This window comes from Arachis hypogaea, chromosome 3 (assembly GCF_003086295.3).
Source record: "Arachis hypogaea cultivar Tifrunner chromosome 3, arahy.Tifrunner.gnm2.J5K5, whole genome shotgun sequence".
Taxonomy (NCBI): domain Eukaryota; kingdom Viridiplantae; phylum Streptophyta; class Magnoliopsida; order Fabales; family Fabaceae; genus Arachis; species Arachis hypogaea.
Window position 1 is genome coordinate 109,579,024 of NC_092038.1, and position 15,986 is coordinate 109,595,009.

At 42.0% G+C, this 15,986-nt stretch overlaps 1 protein-coding gene across 1 annotated transcript; it reads right to left on the reverse strand.

Moving 5' to 3' along the window:
- Positions 1 to 2,105: 2,105 nt before the first annotated feature.
- On the reverse strand, positions 2,106 to 5,546 carry LOC112790885 (UDP-N-acetylmuramoyl-L-alanyl-D-glutamate--2,6-diaminopimelate ligase MurE homolog, chloroplastic). Its single transcript, XM_025833499.2, has 5 exons — positions 3,529 to 5,546; positions 3,236 to 3,352; positions 2,942 to 3,117; positions 2,564 to 2,709; positions 2,106 to 2,395 (listed from the first exon to the last, which is right to left on the reverse strand). Exons 1-5 carry the CDS (start codon positions 5,381 to 5,383, stop codon positions 2,377 to 2,379), a joined length of 2,313 nt encoding a protein of 770 aa, XP_025689284.1. The 5' UTR covers positions 5,384 to 5,546; the 3' UTR covers positions 2,106 to 2,376.
- Positions 5,547 to 15,986: the final 10,440 nt, after the last annotated feature.

A 15,986-nucleotide genomic window follows, 5' to 3' on the forward strand; every position in this document is an offset into this window, starting at 1 on the left:
ATATTTTGTATACCATTGAGAAACATATTTTTGTTATTCAATAATAAAAAAAAAATTGTATTAATTAAACAAAATATTTGTTTGGAATTCCGAATTTCACTATAGCAACCTTTTGGATAAAGTTAACCTTTTAGAAAAGAGAATAGCATTTTTCAATTTTTATTTTTTAAGTATATAGAGGAATCACATAAGTAGGCGAATGGAGTATTCTGGAAAGTCATGAGCGGGTTCTGGCTGGTTCCTTTCCTTTCCTTTGTCTTGTTATTATCCGCCACAGACCACACAACATGTCTTTGCTGTTTGCAATGATTCGTTTCAAAGAAAAGACATTGAACAGTTACACTCCAAAATAAGCTTACTTTAAATCGATTTAATTGAATCATCATCTAAAGTGTAATTACCTCATTACATAATTACATTCAACTACACCCGTTATTGAAGTCTCGTGTTGTGTCAAAGTACGGGCTACTCTATGTGACTCAATAGTCTACGACTCTACGTAATGTTAGGTATGTGATAAATTGTATCAACATTTTTTCTTGCCAGATTTGAAAAAAAAAATGCAAACAAAGGTCGTCTTAACGGTAGGAAAATCACAGTCACGGGGATCAAAATTCAAGGGTTGTTGTTTTTGACCGTTGGGAATGAAAGAGACAGCATTCACTGGGCACATGGACACGGCCATGAAGGTTTGTTTTCTCCTCTATGGTCATAATCATACACTGCAGTTTGTAGTTATTGTACCCTTTTCTGTTCCTACTTGCATTGCAGCAGTTTACGTTAGCGTTATATATAACTAGCTTCTGTCGCCGCTCTTCTTTGGTCACCGCTCTTCTTGTACCCGTGATTCTTAATTATCCTCTGCGAATTAGGATCTTATAATAATAATAATAATAATCCCTGATGAAAGATAATATTGGAATAAAAGTTTGAATATCAAACTAAAGCTGATTCATTGTGACGTTGATAATAAAGAAGACTCGTAAATCGTAATAACAAACGTTTTCTTTGCGTTGAAGCAGCCTGATTCAGTATTTAAACCTATATGTCCAAAGAAGGATAGCATTCGTGTCACAATTTACATGTTACTTGAGGGTAGCAGGATAGCTTCATATTAGCATAACATAGTCCGCAAAGCACATGCATTTTCTAAAGTTGGATGCTTTTAGGGATCGTTATGTTTTTTATCTTAAGTATTACTTGGATGATGACCATGAAGAATAATGAATCTAATAAATGATGTGCATTTGTTTTGTCTCAAATATTCCACCAATTATCGTATGATACGTATCAACACAATCACATTCGGATACAAGGAGTGAAGGAGGGTTTATATTTTGTGAAGCCAGCTCAGACTCATGGGATACCCAACTGGCAATTGGCGAGTTGCGTCAACTCACACACACTCATGCAGTTGTAGACATGCCAGGAACAACTACCCCACCCCGCACCACTAACATTCCTTTTTCCCTCTCTTCTCACTCAAAAATCAAAATCTTATTATCATCTTCTTCCATATATCAATGTCATTCAATATGCATACAAGTAAATATTACATTCTTAGGGTTTTCAGGGAAGAATATATTATAGTTTTGAAGTAAATATAAAAATATTAAGGATCTTGAGGAATTTAAATTCAAAATTTTGATCAAATTAGAGTACATAAAAAAAAGGAGTAAATTAGGCTTCAATTAGAAAATCGTACATGCTGGCAGAGGATGTTTATGATTTGTTTCATTCAAGTACAGCAAAATTTCTTTATAAAACAATTGGTGACCGTCTACGTATAGTGAATTTTTTTTATATGATTGTGAATTTGCAAGAACACTTTTCTTCCGCTCTGCATCTGCTGTTCATTGATTTAGTTCGTCGTTCTTGTCTGTTTCTTTGGTTTTCTTTCTTGTCTTCAATGTGTTGTTGGAAATACTTTTACTTTTGGTGGTGCGGTGTAATAGGCCGTCATATTAATACTGAGTGGATCTTGGGCCTACTCATACCCAAATAATTTGCTTCATATTTTCATATGCTTTCCCATTCTCACTGTGACTCAAAAGCAAATCAGACATTCAATACCACTAAAGAAAAAAAAAAAAGGAGAGGACGACTACTCCATCACTCTTAATTAATTAATTAATTAAATTATGTAGAATTACAGTGAGAAGGACATTGCAAGCAGCAAATGGGGTAGGAAAAAATATTACACTTCTATTAACAAAAATATACGGTTAGATAAAACTGTAGTATGCTGAAGTGCTAGTAACTTTGGGTTGGAACTCTGAAGATCATTGCTGAAATTGCATAGGCCAGTGAGCATCTAATCAGGGAAAGGCTTTCTTTAAACACGCTCAATTTGTACAGCGGAACAAGTAAATGCGATCAGTGGCTCTCTGGTAACCTGCGACACGATATGCATAACAAAATTATACAAAGAAGCAGGTGACTTTTTTTTTTTTCACTTCGTAACAAATAATTCTTATTCCCTGCTTTTCTTCACATTTACATTGGGTAACGCCAGGAACCAGCCTTGCCACGTTACAGAAAGCACTAAAAGAGGAAAACATACCTCCATGGAAATTCACTTGTATCTATTCCAGCTTGGTGAAGCTCATCTACGTACTGCAATGCCTCTCGGCACTCTTCCCGATCATCAAAGAAGTCTTTCTTATCACCTTCTAACTGATATGTTTCATGACCTTTGCCGGCAACCACCTGTACCATGCATATTTAAAATACACGAAAATTAATAACTAATTTTTCTTGTATATTAAAATAATAGGACAAGGATTACTTGTTTCGTATCTTAATAGGAATTAGGCAGAAAGGCAACTAAAATGGGAAATATGGTGGAATTCTACTTTTTCTAAGTACTAGATGGGTCAAACTGATATTTCAACGAGGAACAAAAGAAGGGTGCAACGTAGAAGGCACTTTGATAACTTACAACTACATCACCCTCCTCTCCCATTGCAACTGCAGCTCGCACAGCTACCCTCCTAATGTCGTGGAGAAAAAGCCTATGACCATTTGGAAGAGGTGGATAATAATCATTCTCTCCATGTTTCAGGTAGTCCTGCATTGACCATCCTACCCCAGCCAGCATATCATCCAAAATATCCACTGCATAGAAGGTGAAAATTAGTAAGTCAAAATTACGACGTGGAAGGTTGCCACTTTCTTTGCATCCACAAACATTGATATGTTTCCAAGAAGGATATTCCATGCTCAAAATACATACATGGATCTTCACTCTTGGGATTGTCAGATGTCAGCATGGTCACTTCACTTTTATCTGTTGCTATCTTGGTCATCATAGGTCTCTTCCCCCTGTCGCCCTCACCACAGCACCCAATAACTTCAATAGAAAGAAATTTTGCAACATGAGCAACAACTTTCAGTCAAGGAATGCATGTCATTGAACTTATGCAATTTCGAATTTCGACAGAGAATGATTTGTTTGTTTTCTTCAAATCCCAAAAAAAGGAAACAAAGAAGGAAGTTTGCACACAATTAAGAGAAATGCAAACCTACCAGTTATAATCCTGCGAGGTCCAAGCTCTCTTACACTATCAAGCAATCTAGAAAGGGCATCGGGAGTTTTTGCATAGTCCACTATCACCCCAAATGCTTGTTCTTCATCAATTAACTCACACCTACCAGGAACTGCATCAACCTCTTCAACCCCTCTAACAATATCCTCTAAGGGTGCCCCAACAGCAATTCCAACTGCCACTGCAGCAAGAATGTTGTAAATGTTATGCTTTCCGAGCAAACCTGAAGAAATTTCTAGTATGCCAGTGGGCGTATTAACCAACACCTGCGTCTCAAACAAGGAGAGTTCAAACTTCAAGGGATGAACATCCGCACTCTTATTATCCAATGCAAACGTTACAACGGGAACTTCTGGAGTTCCCTCGGAAATGAAGAAATGTGCATTTGGATCATCAATGTTAACAATCTTCCTATGCCGTTCAGGATCCACCATTCTCGAGAACAATTTAACCTTCGCATCTCTATCTGCCTCCTCACTCAAATTTGTAAAGACCGCAATATCAAAATCAACCTCATCACACTTCCCTTGAGCCAATACATCAGAAGAAGTCTCCATGACTACAGCTTCAGTTCCATTGTGAAGCATCTTCGCCATCAAATTCTGAACTAAAACAGCATCTGGGGTTTTATTATGTGACTCCAACTGATTATCCCCGTGCACATAACAAGCAACCGAGTTGAACATCCCTGTCCGTAGCCCCATCGCCTCATACATACTCTTTATCAAACATGTGGTGGTTGTCTTCCCATACGTCCCAGTTATGCCAATAACGGCCATGTTCTTGGAAGGATGCCTATAAAACGAGGCGGCCAACGCAGCAAGAACTGCATTAGTGTCTTCCACAATGACCAAAGCCTTGCAACCCAAGGTTTCCTCAATGTCAATCTCTTTACTGGCCACAACAGCAACAGCTCCTCGCTTATCAGCTTCAGTCAAGAACAAATGCCCATCAGTTTTCCTCCCAACACAGCACACAAACAAGTCACCGGAAGTTACTATCCTTGAATCGTGCTGAATCCCAGTTATCTCAACCTCCAAGTTACCATACACAGAAACAGGCACCACCTTGCTCTCATCCAAAAGTTCAGCTAAACTCATCCTAAACTTAGGTTCCACAATCCTAGCCTTACTCTTCCCATACATATCGAAATCTAAATCAAAAGGAGACTGAGATTCAGATACCGAACCTCGAAATTTTTGCCCATGGAATTCACCTTCATTTAATAACGGTTCGTCGGAATCATCCGCGGAAACCACCCGGAGACCCTGAAGCTCACTGATTTCCTCCAAATCAACTACCTCCTCGGGCTGAAGCTCTTCGATTCCCTCAATTGCGGGATCTTTCCTTGGATTGGGCGGAAGAAGCCCCTCCTTGACGAACTCCTTGCGCTTCAAAGCAATTGCCTTGTCAATTTCGCCGAACAGGTCGTCCCCGGAGTTGTCAGAATCGATAAGGGAGGTGTTATCGGGGGCATCCTCGACGTCAGCTATGGCGGCGAGGTATGTGGACTGGTTCTTCTCGAAGTCCTCTTCCTGGAGCTGGCGGGCACGGTTGGCCTGCGCTTGGATTTGGTGGAAGGTGGAGAAGCCGTGGGAGGAGTCGTCGAGGACCTCAGGGGGGTCGTCGTCGGCGGAGTTAGGGTAGAACTTGCCGTCGGGGCCAATAGCTCCGGGAGGTCGAGAGCGAAGAAGCGTTGGGAATGGAGTGGGATTTAAAGAAGGAAGGAAGAGTGTGGAACGAAAATGAAAGTGTGGGGAGTTAATTACAGTGATGGAGTTCTTTGTTGTTTTAGAAGATAGAACGTGTGGAACAGAAAGGAATTGCAATGCCATGGAGATGGAGGGAAACGGGCGAAGTGGAAGTGGTAAGGCCTAGGGGGTTTTAGCCTTTGGACTTTCGACAACCCAGACAAGATGGATAGAGACTATGGAGTGACAGGGTTTTATGACTTTCTTAATTAATTAATCAATGTCACGTTTTGATTAAACTAATTGCAAGCTTTTTCTTTTTTGGGTCAGAACTAATTCCAAGCTTCTGTGCTGTCGCTTTCCTTCCATGGAGTGGGCCTTAATCCAGATCATTTCATTATTGTTGTCCACTAGCACTGTAGTCATCCTTTCTTGATCTCGGCCCTATCCATTTCCCAAAATTGAAATGCCCATTTCTGGGATAAGTTTTTGTTGAGTAAAAGATGTAAACCAATTTGGGTTGGTCGAGTAGTCAGCTCATTCGCTTAAGTAAGTGCCGAGAATTTGAATCCCACTTTATGTATGCTGCCTCATTGGTCAACGATAGACCCTTAAATGAAAATCAGATCTGCGACAGATTAATCTTAAAACTTTCAAACTAAAGAATGCCGTGGACAAAAAAAAAAAGAAAATATTGGATAATACGTAACACTACCGTGCATATTTGTTACTTATTTATTTATTATTAATTAAAGACAAATTAGAATTATAATTATATTATATTTGGAGATATTATAATATACATTACAGAACACCTTAATTTGTTACCAATATTTATATTGATCTCAACAAATTTAAATAAGAAGTCATAATTTTACAAAAATACTAAGATCATGATCGTATATATTCACATGGTATATGTTATGATGGGTAACTGGAGATTAATGGGTTGGACAAGTTTGGCTGGCCCAGTCATCTGAACGATGAAACGTCCAAGTGGGTTTGTGCTCTGAGACCCCGTCCGACTTGTGTAAGGGAGAATGGGGAGTGGTACCTGCAAAGACACTCCGATACCAAAGTCAGCAAAGGGGTAAAACAGGTCTAGAGAGTATTGGGTTTCGAAGATACCTGAGAGGTGTCAGTGTATTTATAGGGGTGAACCCATAACCACCGCTGAAGTAGTTCCGCCTTTTGAGGTGGATAACCGCCCCCTTTATCTTAGGGAGGTTGAGATATGGCTCCTGGAAGTGGGAAGAGAGATTTTAGGGGCAGTTACTCATTTGAATGAGTGATTATCTGCCAGCTAATCTTCGTCCCCGAATTCTTTAGGGTTAGTCGTGGTAAGAACCAACTTCGTAGGGAGGAGGTCGGTATAAGGTGAGACTCAATCCTTTTGGATTGGGCCTTTTGTTGGGACCTGGGCCTTATCATTGGGCCAGGGTATGAACAGTGCCCCTACTCGAGCCCAATTTCTTTTAAGATTTGGGTTCGAGTATTCTACTCGGGGTCATAACCGACTTGTGAGGGAACCGACGTAATTGTTTGCAACCGACGTGAATTTTCGTGTCTTTTGATTTTCACAGTTACGTCTAATTAAATGTCTCGTCCGTTAGGGGTATGCGTAGGTATTAATTACCTTGGTAACAGTGCATTCATTAATGTCCGCTTCCATTTTTACCATTATGCCCCTAACGTGCTTATAAGTGCTTCCCCCTTCCTTTGTTGTTTCGTTTCTTCGATTTTTCAAATTTTTCCTTTCATCTGTTCGTGGAGCACTTTCGTATCTGTTCGTGGAACACTTTCGTTGAAGGCTTTCATCTTCCTCTACCCCTTTTCCGGTAAAGGTTGGTTCTTTCTTCCCTTCTTTTATTAAGTGCTTTTGCATGCCTTTTATTTTCTTTGGAGAGGGAGAAGGTGACGTCGTAGGCTTCTGTTAAATTCCATGCCCCCTTAGGAACTCTCGTTTTTTATTCTTTTTCTTTTTTCTTTGTAGGTTTTCATCATACCTTAGGAAAAATGTCTTCTGTAGAAGTTCTTGCTCAATGGGTTGATGTTACGGTCTTAGGGGAGGAACCCTTGGTTGATGCCGAGTTTATCACCAATCTTCGCACTCATCACCATATTTGTACTTCTGAAGAGGATGAGCCAAAGTATGAATTGGTGGTCCCAGGTCTGGAAGACCGGGTTTGTTTTGGGAGGGATACTGAGGAGGTCCCTCATTTTTTCTATATGTATGAAAGCATGATTACTCGTTTGGGTGTTTTTCTTCCATTTTCTGATTTTGAAATAGCTGTTTTACGTCACTACCGAGTTGCTCCTACCCAACTTCACCCCAATTCTTGGGGTTTTCTGAAAATTTACCAGTTTATCAGCCACGTCTTAGATTTTCCGACCTCTTTGAGGATTTTCTTCTATCTTTTCCACATGACCAAGCCCTTCAGTGGGCTAAATAACAAGCAGCAATGGGTGTCTTTCCGAGCCATACAAGGTCGGAGAGTTTTCACCCTTTTTGATGAATCCTTCCATGACTTCAAAAATTATTTTTTCAAAGTTCAAGGTGTAGAGGGTCACCACCCCTTTTTTCTGGATGAAAATTCTGTTCCTCGCTTTCCTTTGTACTGGTTGGAGGCCTCCCCTTGTGAGAAATATGGTTTGGACGACTTGGATGAGGTGGAGGCAGCCATTGTGGGGTTCCTCCGAGAAGTGTGGGGGAGGGCCCCATATCTGGATACCAAAAAATTTCTCCAGGGGTCGCCGACCTTTGTCCAGATACAATTAGGTAGCCTTTGTCTTTTCTTCTTTATTTCCGACTTGTTTTCCCGACTTGTCTGACTTTTTTGGCTACTAATTTGTTTTTTGCAGAGATGGCGAAGAGGAATTCCAGTGAATCTTACCAGAGGGTCCAGGAGGCCAAAGCGAGGTCCCGTGCCAGGACCGGCAGCGCCAGGGTAGCTAGCTCTCCTCTTCCTCTTCCTTCCCCTTCTTCCCAAAATTTGGGGACCTCTTCTCGTCCTATTGTTGTTTCCTCCTCGGCCTCTTCTCAGCCGCCCCCTTCCCCCCGATCTTTTCCTGAGCCAGACAAGAAGAAGCGCAAGACTTTAGAGTCTTCCTCTTCTTTTGAAGGTGGGGCTAAGGTGGATGCTCCTACATTTATCCGAAAACACATCTATCCCCATACCCGTATAGGTATGGATGATGTTTCTGTCCAGAACCACCTCACTATTCTAGCTTAGGAAAATATCAGGGCGGCGGCGGTGTGCACTAAGTTTCTTGATATTTTTGAGAAGACTCCTCTTAGCTCTTTGGGTTCAACTTCGAGGGTTGAAGAGTTGGAGGAAAGGCTTCTCATGTATCAGAAACATGAGAAGGAGTTGAAGGAGGAGGTCGCTAAATTGAAGGAGGAGAGGGATGGCCTTCGGGAGAAAGGGAGCAAGTTACAAGCCCAATGCAATATGGAGGAAGGCTTGAGGAAGAAGGCGCAGGAGAGTTATTCGAGCTTGTTCAAGGACCTCGTGGAGGTGAGGAAGGACTTGTTGAATTTTCGGACTGCTTACGCCGAGTTGGAGGACTCTATTACTGAGGGAGCCGAGGAGGCTTGGAGGATTTTTAAGGAGCAGGTCAGAGTCCTTGCTCTCGATCTGGATCTCTCTCCTTTGGACCCTAACAAGATTGTCATTAATGGGGCCATTGTGTCTCCTCCCCGACCTGTGTCTGAGTCCGAGTTGAAGACTCGGGGTTAGAGAATCATAGAGTCTCCTCCCCGACCAGACGACGCTCCGAGTTCTTCCAAGGCTCCCGAGACTTCTCTTCCAACTTCTGTGGGTGCTCCTCTCCCTGGTCCTGGTGGCGTTGCGGCCAATCTTCCTGATTCTGATGGTGATCCGACTACTCCCGGTGGTGATGCTTAAAAATTTGTTGGCTATATGGGGCCCGGCCTGTGGGTCCCCTTTTTTAAAACTCTCTCTTTTTTTATGTTGGTGGTGGTAGTTGACATTTTATTTGGCCTTTTAAGGCAGTAAACAAAATATTTTAGAAATACCCTTTTTTGGATAAGGGTTTAAGTTATCTTTCATGTGCATGCTTTTCTGTTTTTGATACTTAGAAAATTTCTTCGACCTTTTCTTGAAAAACCTTTTCCTTTGGCCTGTCTGTCCTTCTGAGCTTTTTTCGCTTTGAGGACTTAGGACAGTCTTTTGGATTTTTTTAATAGGTTTTTCGATCTCTTTTTCACTATTCCTTATACTCAACTTTGTGGTTTATTGAGTTTTTATGACTTAGGTTATTTTTGCGATGCATTTTTTCTTCTACTTGGTTTTTCATTTCGATTTATGGGTCGAAGTGTTTCTGAGATTCTCTACTCGGGTTTTCATTTCGACTTATGAGTCAGAGTGTTTCCGAGTTTCTTACGATCAACTTTTATAACCTCTTTACACCGACTTGTACCTCGTCGTTTTATCCTGACGACCATCTAGGTCGGTTCATGGGATTTTCACGCTTTGTCGAGTTTAAGTCGGCGTGTTTCGTAGAAAAAGAAAAAGAATAAACGAGAAGGAATTTTTTGTAAGAGATGTTTGTAAAAGATCTTTATTTATTTGGAAAGGTACTTTTACTGCTACTAAGGGTTTTTAGCAATTTATTCCCCTTAGGCCCTACTGTGATGCCTCGTTAAAAATCCTTCTTCAGAAAAAATCCTTTGTTTTTTTGGGAAAAAATCGTGAAGTAGGGAAAAGAGTACATCAGGGAGTAGGGTTCGCTTTTAACTATAGTACCTTTTCATGTTGCAAGCATGCCACGATCTTGGTAACTCGGTGCCGTTTAGGTCGGTCACCTTATAATAACCTCTTCCTAAGACTTCTCTAATCTTGTATGGTCCCTTCCAATTAGCAGCGAGCTTTCCATCCCCATACTTGTTGACTCTTATGTCATTTCTAATCAAGACCAAGTCGTCTACAGCGAAGCTCATTCGAATGACTTTCTGGTTGTATCTGTTCGCCATTCTTTGTTTTAATGCCGTTTCTTTAATATGGGCTTGTTCGCGGACTTCAGGGAGGAGCTCGAGTTCCTCTTTGTGTCCCTGTATGTTCCCGATTTCATCATGGAAAATCACCCTTGGGCTTTGTTCACTGATTTCCACCGGTATCATGGCTTCTATGCCATAAACAAGGCGGAAGGGTGTTTCGCTAGTGGCAGATTGTGGCGTCGTTCGATAAGCCCATAACACTTGTGGGAGCTCTTCTGTCCAAGCTCCCTTTGCTTCTTGTAGTCTTTTCTTCAGCCCTGCCAATATGACTTTGTTGGCTGCCTCAGCTTGTCCATTAGCTTGTGGATGCTCCACCGAGGTGAACTGGTGTTTGATTTTCATGCTGGCCACTAGGCTTTTGAAGGTAGAGTCGGTGAACTGGGTTCCGTTGTCTGTAGTAATGGAATAGGGTATTCCAAACCTTGTGATGATATTTTTGTAGAGGAACCTTCGACTTCTTTGGGCTAAGATGGTGGCCAATGGCTCTGCTTCTATCCACTTTGTGAAGTAGTCTATTCCCACGATCAAGTATTTGACTTGTCCTGGCGCCTGGAGAAAAGGACCTAACAAATCCATTCCCCATTTTGCAAAGGGTCATGGAGAAGTTATGCTGATGAGCTCCTCGGGGGGAGCCACGTGGAAATTCGCATGCATCTGGCATGGTTGGCACTTTTTCACAAATTCTGTAGCATCTTTTTCCAAGGTTGGCCAGTAGAATCCAGCTCGGATTACTTTTCTGGCAAGTGACCTGGCTCAGAGATGGTTTCCGCAGATCCCATTATGAACCTCTTCTAGTACTTCCGTGGTCCTTGAGGTCGGTACGCACTTCAACAATGGTGTCGATATTCCCCTTTTATAGAGAATATTTTTCACCAGAGTGTAGTATTGTGCTTCCCTCCGGATTTTCTTAGCCTCTTTTTCCTCTTTGGGGAGGATGTCGAATTTTAGGTATTCGACCAAAGGATTCATCCATCCGAGGTTTAGCCCAGTTACCTCAAGGACATCTCGTTTGTCCTCTTCTTTTACTACAGAGGGTTCTTGGAGAGTTTCCTGGATCAGGCTTCTGTTATTCCCTCCTGGTTTGGTGCTTGTTAACTTGGAGAGGGCATCTGCTCTGCTATAGAGATCCCGAGTTATATGCTTAACTTCGGTTTTCGCGAAGTGCCTTAAGTGTTCCAGAATTTTTTCCAAGTACCTTCTCATGTTTGGGTCTTTGGCCTGATACTCTCCATTTATCTGGGAGGTCACCACTTGAAAGTCGCTGTATATCATCACTTTCGTTGCACCGACCTCTTCTGCTAGTTTCAACCCTGCAATCAGGGCTTCACACTCTGCTTGATTATTTGAAGCTGGGAATTCAAATTTGAGGGACACCTCTATTTGGGTTCCCCTTTCGTCGACTAGTATTATGCCTGCGCCGCTTCCTGTCTTGTTTGAGGATCCGTCTACATAAAGTTCCCATGTAGTTAGTTTTTCCTCTTGATCTCCCGCGTATTCCGCTATGAAGTCGGTGAGGCATTGGGCCTTGATTGCTGTCCAAGTTTCATACTTTAAGTCGAACTCGGAGAGCTCTATTGCCCATTGAACCATTCTCCCTGCAACATCCGTCTTCTGGAGGATTTGCTTCATGGGTTGGTTCGTTCGGACTCTTATGGTATGTGCTTGGAAATAAGGCCGTAGCCTTCGTGAGGCTATTACTAAGGAGTAGGCAAACTTCTCTAGTTTGTGGTACCTTAGTTCAGGGCCCTGTAGAACTTTGCTGATGAAGTAAACTGGACGCTGTCCGACCTCATCCTCCCTTACAGGGCTGATGCGACAACTTTATCTGCTATTGACAGATATAGGACGAGATCTTCCCTGCTTAGAGGTCGGGTCAAGATTTGGTTATATCCCGAGTAGGCATCCATGAACGACAAGTATTGATATCCCGAGCTGGAGTCTACTAGGGCGTCAATACTTGGAAGTGGATAAAGGTCCTTAGGACATGCTTTATTTAAGTCGGTGTAATCGACACACATTCTCCATTTGCCGTTTTGCTTCTTGACTAGGACTACATTTGCTAGCCATGTTGGATATTTGACTTCTCTGATGAAGCCGACTTCTAGGAGTGCCTGTATTTGTTCTTCCACCTCTAGAGCTCGTTCAGGGCCAAGCTTGCGCTTTTTCTGTTGTACAGGTCGGAATCCTGGGTATACCGAGAGCTTGTGGGACATTAGTTTTGGGTTTATCCCAGACATGTCGGAGGCTTTCCAGGCGAAGAGGTCGGAATTGTCTCTTAGGAGCTTAGTAAACCCTTGCTTCAGGGTTTCCCCTAGGCTGGCTCCTATGTTGATATTCTTTCCTTCTTCTTTGCCGATCTGTATTTCCTCGGTTCTTCCCCCTGGCTGTGGTCGCAACTCTTCTTTGGCCCTTGCTCCACCGAGTTCTATGGTGTTGACTTCTTTGCCTTTTTCCCTTAGGTTCAGGCTTTCATTGTAGCACTTTCTTGCCAATTTCTGGTCCCCTCGCACCGTTGCTATCCCCGCTGATGTCGGGAATTTCATGCAAAGATGGGGGGTAGATACCACTGCTCCTAGTCGATTTAGGGTAGCTCTGCCGATTAGGGCATTATACGCTGACCCCACGTCGATGACTATGAAGTCTACATTCAGAGTTTTGGATTTTTCTCCTTTTCCAAAAGTAGTGTGGAGGGGCAGGAAACCCAGTGATTTTATTGGCGTATCGCCTAGCCCATACAAGGTGTAGGCTTTCAGCTCCCTTTCGTCGAGCCCTAGTTTATCAGACGCAGGCTTGAAAAGGATGTCTACTGAACTTCCTTGGTCCACCAGAGTTCTGTGGAGATGGGCGTTGGCTAGGATCATGGTTATCACCACCGGATCATCGTGTCTGGGGATTATTCCTTGCCCATCTTCTTTTGTGAATGAGATGGTAGGAAGGTCGGGCGATTCACTTCCGACCTGGTAGATTCGCCTAAGATGTCTATTGCGAGAGGACTTGGTGAGCCCCCCTCCCGCGAATCCGCCTAAGATCATGTGTATATGTCTCTCCAGAGTCTGCGGTGGTGGGTCTCTTCTGTCCTCATCATCTCGCTTTCTCTTTCCATGATTGTCCGACCTCTCCATGAGATATCTATCAAGTCGGCCTTCTCTGGCCAGCTTTTCTATCACATTTTTTAGGTTGTAACAGTCGTTTGTTGAGTTACCATATATTTTATGGTACTCGCAGTAGTCGCTGCGACTCCCCCCTTTTTTATTCTTGATGGGTCTGGGAGGCGGCAGCCTTTCAGTATTGCAAATTTCTCTGTATACGTCCACTATGGAAACCTTTAGAGGAGTATAAGAGTGATATTTCCTGGGTCTGTCGAGACTGAGGTCTTCTTTCTTCTTTGGCTCCCTCTCTCTATCTTTTATCGAGGGGAGGTGTCCAGGTCGCCAGCTTGACTCTCTCAGCCTGGCGTTTTCCTCCATGTTGATGTACTTCTCAGCTCTTTCTTGTACATCACTCAAGGAGGTGGGGTGTCTTTTTGATATAGACTGTGAGAAGGGTCCTTCTCTAATCCCATTTACCAGCCCCATAATGACTGCCTCGGTGGGCAGGTCTTGAATCTCTAAGCATGCTTTGTTGAATCTTTCCATATAATCCCGTAGACGTTCTCCGACCTCCTGTTTTATTCCCAGGAGGCTCGGTGCATGCTTTACCTTGTCTTTCTGAATGGAGAATTGCATTAGGAATTTTCTCGAGAGGTCTTCAAAGCTGGTGACTGACCTTGGAGGGAGGCTATCAAACCACTTCATCGCTACTTTCGATAAGGTGGTCGGGAAAGCTTTGCAGCGTGTTGCATCAGAAGCGTCAGCCAAATACATCCGACTTTTAAAATTGCTTAAATGATGCTTTGGATCTGTGGTTCCATCATAGAGGTCCATGTCGGGGCTTTTAAAGTTTCTTGGAACTTTTGCCCTCATTATGTCCTCACTAAAGAGGTCCTCCCCTCCTGGGGGCGACTCTTCTCGATCGCCATGGGAGTTCCGACTTTTGAGGGAGGATTCTAACTTTAAGAGTTTTTCTTCTAACTTTTTTCATTGTTCCATCTCCTCTCTTAAGTGCTTTTCTATTTCCCTTTGTTGCTCCCGCTCCTATTCCAGTTGTTCCAAGAGACCTTGGTGGCCATGGAATAGCTCTATTAGTTCAGTTTTATAGGGTGGCCCATCCTTTTCCGATTCACGCCCCTCGGAGGAGTTCATCTTCGGATTTTTAAATCTGGAGGTGCCTTCCCTATGTTGGTCGTTGGTTCCCTGGTGAAGGGTTAAGTCTGCGTCATTGTTTCTGGTATCTAGATTCTCTTGTTCAGAATCTGATGCCACATGACCATCTTCCTGTGACATGTTTGCCATTACTGCTTGATCTCTCGGTTCTCCGACAACGGCGCCAATGTTACGATGGGTAACCGGAGATTAATGGGTTGGACAAGTTTGGCTGGCCCAGTCGTCTGAACGATGAAACGTCCAAGTGGGTTTGTGCTCCGAGACCCCCGTCCGACTTGTGTAAGGGAGAATGGGGGGTGGTACCTGCAAAGACACTCCGATGCCAAAGTCAGCAAAGGGGTAAAACAGGTCTAGAGAGTATTGGGCTTCTGAGATACCTGAGAGTTGTCAGTGTATTTATAGGGGTGAACCCATAACCACCGCTGAAGTAGTCCCGCCTTTTGAGGTGGATAACCGCCCCTTTATCTTAGGGAGGTTGAGATATGGCTCCTGGAAGTGGGTAGAGAGATTTTAGGGGCAGTTACTCATTTGAATGAGTGATTATCTGCCAGCTAATCTTCGTCCCCGACTTCTTTAGGGTTAGTCGTGGTAAGAGCCAACTTCGTAGGGAGGAGGTCGGTATAAGGTGAGGCTCAATCCTTTTGGATTGGACCTTTTGTTGGGACTTGGGCCTTATCATTGGGCCAGGGTATGAACAGTATATATAAAATATATAAAATATTGATATATATATAAATATATATTATATTAAATATATACTTTAGTTAAATATATTAAATTATTTAAAAAATTTTAATTATCATATTTGTATATTTTTTATATGGATAATCACCTAATTAAATATATAAGTATAATATTGTTAGTATAAAATTTCGACCAATTGAAAATTCGACCATGACAGAATGTCGACTACGAGAAGAGTTGAGTCGAGAATGAATTAAATCGAAATTTGATAATTACACGTGATTTTATCTAATAGCACTATATAAAACGTGGGGCTTGGAGACCAAGGTAAAAATAAAGACGTGGGGTGTCCATCTTAGAGAACAAAGTTATTCATAGTCAAGGCAAGCAATGACGGATCCAGAAAATTTATGTTGATGGGGCAAAAATAATACACATTAATATCAAAAGATATATTAATCCAAATTTAATAAAATAAAAGTGCAAATTAATTATTCGAATACAAAAAGAAACCAAAAATTACATTAGTCGCAAACTTTTTTTTTCTTCAAATCTCGAAGGTCTTTCTCTTTTTGTTTTCATATTTTGAAAATGTTGAATAATTGTTTTATTTTCGATTTGATTGAATGTCTCTCTCTATATATGTAACCAAATAATCATTACTATATTAAAATATGTTTAAATTACTATTTTTAAAAATAAAAATATATATTCTAAATTAATAAATTCATCAATTGACTTTAGAAATTTATATGCAATATAATTATATATAATAAAATAG

Excerpts from the sequence above, each read along its gene's own strand:
- LOC112790885 (XM_025833499.2), bottom strand. The coding sequence starts at position 5,383 with ATGGCATTGCAATTCCTTTCTGTTCCACACGTTCTATCTTCTAAAACA. Across the intron at positions 3,353-3,528 it reads ACCTCGCAGGATTATAACTG|TTATTGGGTGCTGTGGTGAG; the intron begins GTAGGTTTGCAT and ends TTTCTATTGAAG. Across the intron at positions 3,118-3,235 it reads TCCCAAGAGTGAAGATCCAT|TGGATATTTTGGATGATATG; the intron begins GTATGTATTTTG and ends CCTTCTATGCAG.